The sequence below is a fragment of the Rhopilema esculentum genome, chromosome 10, assembly GCF_057945365.1.
Source record: "Rhopilema esculentum isolate cy_ngs chromosome 10, ASM5794536v1, whole genome shotgun sequence".
Classification (NCBI taxonomy): Eukaryota; Metazoa; Cnidaria; class Scyphozoa; order Rhizostomeae; family Rhizostomatidae; genus Rhopilema; species Rhopilema esculentum.
This window is the reverse complement of record NC_142824.1, coordinates 11094674-11104822: the sequence shown is the minus strand read 5'-3', so window position 1 is coordinate 11104822 and position 10149 is coordinate 11094674. Positions and strand designations below refer to the sequence as shown.

At 34.8% G+C, this 10149-nt stretch overlaps 1 protein-coding gene across 1 annotated transcript; it reads right to left on the bottom strand.

Moving 5' to 3' along the window:
• Positions 1–3695: 3695 nt before the first annotated feature.
• On the bottom strand, positions 3696–9976 carry LOC135685646 (uncharacterized). Its single transcript, XM_065201641.2, has 8 exons — positions 9416–9976; positions 8882–9021; positions 7925–8030; positions 6990–7084; positions 6679–6775; positions 5271–5372; positions 4747–4911; positions 3696–4261 (listed from the first exon to the last, which is right to left on the bottom strand). Exons 1-8 carry the CDS (start codon positions 9507–9509, stop codon positions 4080–4082), a joined length of 981 nt encoding a protein of 326 aa, XP_065057713.2. The 5' UTR covers positions 9510–9976; the 3' UTR covers positions 3696–4079.
• Between the last annotated feature and the right edge of the window lie 173 nt (positions 9977–10149).

The following is a 10149-nucleotide window of genomic DNA, read 5'->3' as shown; positions in this document are numbered from 1 at the left end:
GAATAACCCAACATTTTCATACATAATATCATCTTGCATTGAATTATCATGCAGAATGTTGTCACGCATAATATCATCTAGCGTTACATTGTCATACGCAACGCCGTAAAACATAATATCATATGACTTTTCATTGAATAACCCAACATTTTCATACATAATATCATCTTGCATTGTATTATCATGCAGAATGTTGTCACGCATAATATCATCTAGCGTTACATTGTCATACGCAACGCCGTAAAACATAATATCATATGGCTTTTCATTGAATAACCCAACATTTTTATACATAATATCATCTTGCATTGAATTATCATGCAGAATGTTGTCATGCATAATATCATCTAGCGTTACATTGTCATCAGCAACGCCGTAATACATAATATCATATGACTTTTCATTGAATAACCCAACATTTTCATACATAATATCATCTTGCATTGTATTATCATGCAGAATGTTGTCACGCATAATATCATCTAGCGTTACATTGTCATACGCAACGCCGTAAAACATAATATCATATGACTTTTCATTGAATAACCCAACATTTTCATACATAATATCATCTTGCATTGTATTATCATGCAGAATGTTGTCACGCATAATATCATCTAGCGTTACATTGTCATACGCAACGCCGTAAAACATAATATCATATGGCTTTTCATTGAATAACCCAACATTTTTATACATAATATCATCTTGCATTGAATTATCATGCAGAATGTTGTCACGCATAATATCATCTAGCGTTACATTGTCATACGCAACGCCGTAAAACATAATATCATATGACTTTTCATTGAATAACCCAACATTTTCATACATAATATCATCTTGCATTGTATTATCATGCAGAATGTTGTCACGCATAATATCATCTAGCGTTACATTGTCATACGCAAAGCCGTAAAACATAATATCATATGGCTTTTCATTGAATAACCCAACATTTTTATACATAATATCATCTTGCATTGAATTATCATGCAGAATGTTGTCATGCATAATATCATCTAGCGTTACATTGTCATCAGCAACGCCGTAATACATAATATCATATGACTTTTCATTGAATAACCCGACATTTTTATACATAATATCATCTTGCATTGAATTATCATGCAGAATGTTGTCATGCATAATATCATCTAGCGTTACATTGTCATCAGCAACGCCGTAATACATAATATCATATGACTTTTCATTGAATAACCCAACATTTTCATACATAATATCATCTTGCATTGTATTATCATGCAGAATGTTGTCACGCATAATATCATCTAGCGTTACATTGTCATCAGCAACGCCGTAATACATAATATCATATGACTTTTCATTGAATAACCCGACATTTTTATACATAATATCATCTTGCATTGAATTATCATGCAGAATGTTGTCATGCATAATATCATCTAGCGTTACATTGTCATCAGCAACGCCGTAATACATAATATCATATGACTTTTCATTGAATAACCCAACATTTTCATACATAATATCATCTTGCATTGTATTATCATGCAGAATGTTGTCACGCATAATATCATCTAGTGTTACATTGTCATACGCAACGCCGTAATACATAATATCATATGACTTTTCATTGAATAACCCAACATTTTTATACATAATATCATCTTGCATTGAATTATCATGCAGAATGTTGTCACGCATAATATCATCTAGCGTTACATTGTCATCAGCAACGCCGTAAAACATAATATCATATGGCTTTTTATTGAATAACCCAACATTTTCATACATAATATCATCTTGCATTGAATTATCATGCAGAATGTTGTCACGCATAATATCATCTAGCGTTACATTGTCATACGCAACGCCGTAATACATAATATCATATGACTTTTCATTGAATAGCCCAACATTCTCATACATAACATAGTCACTGCTGGTATCTACTTGTCCGACTTACGCAGAATCCATTTTGTTTAAAAGTTTTTTCACGACCAATATCTTTTTTCGAGATTCCTCGTAGTTATGGACAAAGCAAATGATAAAAGAACGAAGCGCAAAATAATATAGCGTCGGAGAAAAGCATCAAGGGAGTGTTGAATTCAATTGTGGTATGCAGTGCAAGCAGGGTCAAAGACATGCCGAAACATGTAAGGTTCAAGCTAGCGTAAAAAGCAAGGAACAGTTCTCCGTGGGACAGCATCAACTCGCAAATGCTTTGACGGCTCTTTGATAAAGAGTTATGCCTGAATAGTTATGAGTTATAACTACAGGCCTGGCCTAAGGCCTCTTGTATTTCCAATGGCGCATCATGTATTTCACTCAGTAGGCTTCTCAGTCGATGCATTGCTGTACAATCTGTACCTTATCTTATCCGTTGGCAATATGAATGCAGTGGCATGGACTTGTTTTACGGTTTCAGATTCCCGCATTACACGACCGAAAAGTAAAGCTTGGTTTGAAGGTCGTCAAATCAAATCAAAGGTTCGTACAATACATTCATTTTTTATCTGATGATGGGTTTTCATGAAGAGCAACTTGAAATTTGTGAAATTTTGGCCGCAGGGCTTATTTTTCTATTTATATATGCATGTCTAGTAGATAGTTAAATAAAGTCCACTGAAACCATATTAAATTACTTACTGCTATTTCAGTACTGTCCGTAAGTGGCGATGAAGTTCCGCATGACAATTAGGTTCAGAGTAACAAGGAAAGGCCTTCAATGCCCTTCTAGGCATCGATGCTTATTCTCTCAATGCGAATGGGCAATGAGTCTTTTTCAAACTTTCAACGGAATCCTTATAGAAAAGGCCACAGGACGGAGACAAAAGTGAATGGGCACAACAATTTGAACAATACCACAAATGATTACAACGATTTCCTGCGAAAGGCCTGTGAACACTTTGCTATAAATCAGCCAATTTATGATACAATTAACTGATTTTGCAAATTTAGAAATACTTCATAATACTGCTATCAGGTAATGCGAGCCAAATTCAAAAATTGTAAAAACAGACCTTTCTATTGTCATCGCATTGGAACTCTTTCTATTTACATATATCAAATTCTCAATATCAAAGCTCCTGTTTGGGAGAGGGTTCCAATGGCAAAGTACCAAGTCCAACGAAAAAGTCACAAGAAATCACAACTATATAAAAACATTTTAATTTATAAATGCTTCCTTGAGAGTATCAAATACTTACTTTATTCAGTTCTCTACACAACAAAGTTTATGCATTTACAAAAAGTAGATATGTATGGGAAGTACTGAAATCTGCCAGCTATATATTTGGCTACAAACTTTTGATTGCAAAAAAACACTTTAATAGACAGTACCTTATGGTAATGAAGATCATTTTGACTATTACGTCAAAAATCCTTGTCGCAGAAAAATCCCTAATGTCTTTATCATTTCATACTATATAGTCTAATTTCAAAAGTTTAGAATCTAAAATATATATATTAACCTTTTTAACTTAAAAAGCAGCCATATAAAAAATAAATCCAAGAAGTATATCGACTAAGAAATATAAAGTTACCAAACTCAGGTTGTGTCAAGTACAATCCAAATCCAGGTACAGGGAAGCTCTCTCCTCGACTCGATCTACTGAAAGAGGTCCTCCTAAAGAAATTCCCCAGCAAACAACGTCTTACGTGATTGTTATTTATTGCCTGTAATTTTTTTCATGTAATGAATAGCAAGATATTGTATGTAGAGGAATTTTAAAATAGAAAACTGAAACTGTTTAGCGGTAATGCAACAGACATGGAGATTAAGTAGTATTGAACTTAGGAAAGAGAGTTACTGTTATCTGTATGGATAATTGCCTCTCCTGCAGTACAAGTTAGAGATCAAGCTTGGGGTCAGATGCTATTTTCTCCTAAACACTTTAGTCTCTAGAGAGAGAAGTTTCACAGAGATCTCCACGTTTTGAATAGGAAATTTGGTTAAAAGCTCCACAAAGGGGGAAACATGAATCGATGGTACTTCGGATACTTACAAATAATCCCCTGTATCATTAAAATATAATAAGGCTATATAACTTATAGAATATATCGCAAAAAATACTATGTAGTTTAACAAATATCTATGGCTTAAATACTGATACCACATCACCAATCGTTGCTCTACAAGCAGGACATGGTTTTTCAAGGGCTTTGAGACGTTGAGCACAAGGAAAGCAGAGCCACATATGTCGGCAAGGAAACAATATGGCGTTGATTGAATTCTCGTTGCAAACAACGCATTCGTCACCTTTTTCATTTGAATCTGAAAAGGAACAGTGAAACTGAGCGCTCATGGCCTACAGCTCTTACCACTGGTCTTTAAAAAAGACTCGATCGAGCTATAAAATATGAAACAGGTAAAACAAAGAAAACAGCAACGAGGCCACACGTAATTGAAGCTTGACCACTCAAGATGAAAAATTATATGCAAAAATATGCGGGTTAAAGGGGACACGTTTTGATTTTCATATGGCTTTCTATGAGCAAAATATGCTTTATGCTACAAATATTCATTAACAGTAACGTGAAGAATAAGTGACACTGATATCTCTGAGTATCTAAACTTATCGAACTTGAAATATATAAATAAAAAACTTGTGATTTATGAGTATTTTAATTAAAAAGAGAGTTTTCAATTCGTTTTACTAGGAAAACGTTTTCATATATTGTTAGTCGAAGAGTATTACCACCTATCTTTCATCACAGTTTGCATTAAAACAGCAAGCAATATAAAAATAGCCAACAAACCTTGATCTGTTGAGCCATCCGAGCATCTCACTGAATTTTCTCCACCAGTGCCTTTGCTGCTTGCGCTGCCATGGTGTTGTTGCTGATGCTGTCCATGAGCTGGTTGAGGCACAGAAGCTCCGTGCGCAGTCTGATGTGATAATGCCTTCTTCTTTGCTCTGAACTCTGAGGAATTTACAGAAAGAAACTCTAAAACTAGATATCACCCTCAACATTAATGATCTAAAAAACCTAAGAAATAATGTGACAGGCGACAATCTAGCAAGACTCAGTTAAATAAAATAGGTAAAGGCAATGGCAAGTGAAGTAACTAAAATTGCACACGAGAAAAGGGCAAAAAGGAATGTGAGAGGTATTAGAGAATCGTCGTGAAAAGCTTGTCTTCTAATTTTAATATCTTGCGGGACTGTTCTACCAAGGGAAGAGTTTTCATGGTATCAAATCACGGTATACCTGGTATACCCCATTTGACATCATGAAAAAACGGCTTGCAGATAAGGACTGATAACACCAAAGTACATTACCGTTATGATAGAATTCAACTTCAGAGCCATCAAGCAACCGTGGCTGGTCCCCCTCAGCTCTTTGTACGAGAATTTTGCTCATGGATTCAAACAATCTTTTTGCTGGAATTCAGAATTATGTACATATAGAAACGGTAAATTAGACCAAAATGAGACCAATGTATTGAAAAGGGGGAGGAACGGGTTGGTGGTGGTATAAAAGAATATTTCATAGCACATGATTACCCTCATTCTAATGGCATACCTCGCACCTGTGTAACACTCTTCCTATCAGGGAATCATTCTGTTGTAACAAGTATAAATTTTCGTAACTGTTTTTGATAATCCTTGGCCAGTACAGGAGCGGATCCAGAGCAGATTTGAAGGAGGGGCAGTTGGTAGGGGGGGGGGGGACGCTGAAAAATTTTCAAAAATTGGTTACGAGAGTACGCTGTATACAACAATTTCAGATACCTTTAAGAATAAACAACATAACTTTGAGGTTATCTTTGAGGAAGCAAATTAACCTTTCGGTCCAAGAACCTTTTTCATCTGATTCTCATTCTTCATAAGGGGCGCACAATTTCCAAAAAAGGGGCGCCAGATTTGCTTCAACTCGTTGAGGGAGGGGCAACTGTCTCTAGTTGCCCCCCCCTTTAAATCCGCCACTGGGCCAGTAGCTTTCACGAAAGGTATTTACACGGCCATGCCAAGCTCCTACATTCATTAAAGAAACCTTATGTGACCAGAAACGATATTCTTGACCAAATCAGAAGAAGGAGAAGTGGGAACACTAGCACACTGGATACTAGTTTTTGTCTTCTGCCAGTAATAGACAGGGAAGTATTTTGGGATATGATGTCATCCTGTGCTCTGCCCATCATACCACTTGTGATTCCGGTCTCTGGGCCTTTTTTTATCTTTTCCATGTTGCATATCCTACCGATTCCCTTAAACCTCAATAGCATCATTCCACCCGACAAATGGGCACTTGTTTTTTAAACAGTCAGCAAATCGCTGGTTGATCGGCAAAGCAGGGAAATATATATGTGATAATTAATACAAATAAACAACGACTTTGTACATGAATAAAATATCAGTACGACCTTTCAAGCATAACACTTCACCAGGTAAAAAGAATAGAAGGAGTAACGGTTAAAAAGATACGAGAAAAGTAGAATCAAAAGATTAACTATATGGAACGTGGTATGAATAACGGTGAGGGGGAACATAAGACGAAGTTGAAATATGTGAGGAGATAGAAAGCTTATAGATGAGGTAAGATATAAAATGATAATAGCTGGATTAGGAAAGATGTGAAAACATATTTGTACTTGGCATAAATCTATTACGTTCAAATAGTAAAACAAGATATTGCTTATTATACTTGAATCATTTTGTTTTAAAGAGTAAGAGTTAATAAAAATACCTCTATCAATAGCTGCTGATGACGTTTTCGATGAAGTTGAATACTCAAGAAAAGGGATTGCAAAAACAGGATAAATGAAGCGAAGGCCAAGAATTCTCTAGGAAGTATATAACAGTTATTGAAACAAAGTTCAGATAAACAAGTAAAAATGCTAAATGAAATCTTAAAAGTGAGTTAGAAAAAGAGGCAACACGATGAATAATATTTTTGCCAAAGGCTAATAGCATATGAAAAAAATAAATGCAATAATAGGGAAATATTTTCTAGGGTTCCAGCACCAGCAATGACATTGAATAGATAGATGTGAATACCTCATTGAACAATGCATCTTCTGTTATTTCATTTAATGACAAGGTGAGTGAATTGGTTCCAATAACAGTTTGACTACCACAGGCTGCTGATATGTCTAAAAAAGTATGTTTTCTTTTATATATTTCTGTCTAATTAATTTGCTTAATTAAACAGCTCTTTCCATTGCACGATAGGCTCAGGTAAAAGTCACACCAATGTTGCTTGAAAAGTTGCAGGGAGGCCTGCACACTTGCCTTTGCAAAAAGGCAATTTCCATTAGCTTGCTATTGTTTTGCCCACATTTTCACACTTTGCCCCCCCCCCCCCCCATACAGTTCTCCTTGCATCATTGAAAATTTTTAATAGTAAACAGAATAAGGCTGTAAAAATAACTAACTTAAACAGTTTTTCATATTTGGTATGAAAAAATCTGTGAAAGTGTAAGTAACTTTCAGCCTGGTGACTATAAGTGGTATCAACTTCACGGGATTTATCATATAAATTGCCTTTAAAGAAGAGTGGGCAGAGGCATTACAAATCTAGTAAATAATCAACATAAATGTAATTAAATCAAATGTATAAAGGGGTCCTAAGGGGTGGTGTCTAGTAAAAGTATTTAATCTACTTTAAATCATCAGGTTTAGAACATTTAAATCTCCTATTGAAAATTTACAAACAAGCAATAAGATACACAGATCAATCAACACATAAATGAAATTCTGGAATGGGTATTTCATATCAACCAATTATTTTTTCAATTAACTTTAAAAAACCATCCCAAATCAATATCATGTCACGTCTTTTAGCCCTGCAAAAAGAAATTTAAATTCGCTTTTTTCTGAAAAGTTGTTTTTGATGCACACACTTTTCATTATGTACTATACCTGTGCAAAATTTGCTCATGACAAACTTGTTCAATTATGAACATAATTACTCAAAAAACATTCACACAAACCTTTGAGCAATGATTTTTTGAGCCTTACATTTTCTGATGCAGCTTCAAATATGAAATCAACATTTTCAACAGCTGATTTCAGATCTTGACAAATGATAATTTTTTCCTAAATGAAGTAAAAAACAAATGATCAGCATATTTTTCTTTTTGATAAGTTTATACATTTGAAACTCACCAGCTGGTTTGATAATAGTTGCCCTTCTCATGCTTCTTGCAAATAACACCCTTGGTGGATCACACACATTCCAAGGTTTTTGCTGAATATTGTGGATTATGTGTCAATTCTTCATTCAGATTGTTATCTCTCTTGCACTTTTTGGTCAAAGTTAAAAATTATCTATTGACATATAACATGGCCAGTTAAGCTGAAAAAGCTCTGTCCTCAGTTTGTAAAATGTTAAATACATACAAATTCTCTGCCAGCCCCCTCCCCCCGTCCCCCTCCCCCCATCTGCTTTCAATTGATCTGAAAAGGAAATGTTTGTTTCTTGGTCACTGATTTCTTATAGGGGCTCCCTCTCTTGATAAGTTAATCTGCTGAGAGTGTCTCCCGTTAATCAGTTGTATGTACATGTATAATTACAATATCCTTTACATTTTAGTCTAGTACCCTTATATATTTTGCTTGATTCCATGTCTTGCTATTCATTGCCTTGTATCATAGTTGTTTTCAATTACATGTACAACATTTTAAAAGTAAGGAAACTGAAAATATGATATAGAAGAAAATTTGATTCACAGAGAAACAAGCAAACAGAAATAACCTCCAATTATCTTTCAAAAATAGAGAGGATGAAAAACAAGAGTTTTTTATTTGATTTTTATTTTATTTGATTACTTGTAGGCTCACAAATGACTCCTGACATTATTGGGCATATAACAACATTTATATGATAATGCAGTTGAACAAGATAAAATTGTAATTCGAGAAAATTCAGAAGTAAACAGCAATAATACATGAAACTTTGTTGCAAGGTCAACTAGCTCCTTCCGTTCTAGCTGAAGCCAATGTTGCTGAGCTCTGCATATAAGAGTTTCTCGTTGCCACTGGTCCTTATCATATGCTCTGACTTCGTTGCCATAAGAGGCAACCTCAACTAGAAATCAAATAAAAAGGTTTTAGCTCATTGAGAAGCAAATATGTTGTCGTGAACATACTGAGTTTGGAAAGGGGGTTGCAGGATATTGCATAATGAGTTGATTACCCGAGCCGAGACCTGAGCAAACCCAATTGTTGCAACAAACATCTCACGTCTATGACTACCTATCACCCTGGCTGGAAAGTGTGTTACATTACCCTTTACAAAATCCCAGTGTGTGATTGGGCGTTTTCAAAGCATTTGATGACACGATGAAACAGCACAGAAACTATATACTTCATAAAAACTATATTACTATCAGTCAATATACTTTTTAAAAGTAAGTCTCATATAACAAATTATTTCATGGATAAAACTATTTAGCCATTTCTTCACGTTTTAAAACGAATACCTGCGATTCTACAGCCAAGTTGACCAAGGCCAATCACTGCACAATGCACCATTTTTGTTGTCATGAAAAGCAGCAGCAACGACAACGACAACATGAACTTCCAAGCGATGACGTCACAAAATTAAATATTTGATCAATTTTTATCAATAATTCCCTACACGTTTTTTCTTGTGAGAGAGCATTTTATAAGAAAGTTGTGCTCGGTTCTTTAAAACGTTAAGAACGTGCTCGGTTCCATATTATGGAGCGTCGTTTGTGTCTATATTAAAATTGTACGTTTTGTATAGTGTCAATGATTTCACATGCCCTTCACCCCCATTTTGCATGGTCTTAACTAAATTCTGATGACATTATGTCATTCAACGGCATTTAAATCCTCAGTCTAACATTTCTTGTGACTTTTCAAATTCTCTAAAACATATTATATTACCATTGCTTATTCATTCTGCGTGGTATTACTTGTTGTATGGCTTTATACTTCGAGTGGTGTTTCATTTCATATGGCGTTTCAAATTTCACGTGGCGTTTCAAATTTCAATATTCCATATAATGAAACAAATGTTCGTCATTTTGGAAAGAGAAGGTGCTCTAACGAGTGATCTCCGATTTTAAAGTATTTTTTGAAAAAAATTAAAAAATTGGTCTTTTGATATTATAAGTATTTGCGGAATTCCTCGCCTGCTGTCTTATAAAAGAGGACCTGATCAAATCTTTGTTTTTCTGGAAAAACCCAA

Bases quoted from the DNA above. Each gene is read 5' to 3' on its own strand.
- LOC135685646 (XM_065201641.2), bottom strand. From the start codon at position 9,509: ATGTTGTCGTTGTCGTTGCTGCTGCTTTTCATGACAACAAAAATGGTG. The intron at 8,031-8,881 runs GTATTATTGCTG...TACTTCATTTAG, and splicing joins ACCTTGCAACAAAGTTTCAT to GAAAAAATTATCATTTGTCA. The intron at 4,912-5,270 runs GTAATGTACTTT...TAAATTCCTCAG, and splicing joins AGTTGAATTCTATCATAACG to AGTTCAGAGCAAAGAAGAAG.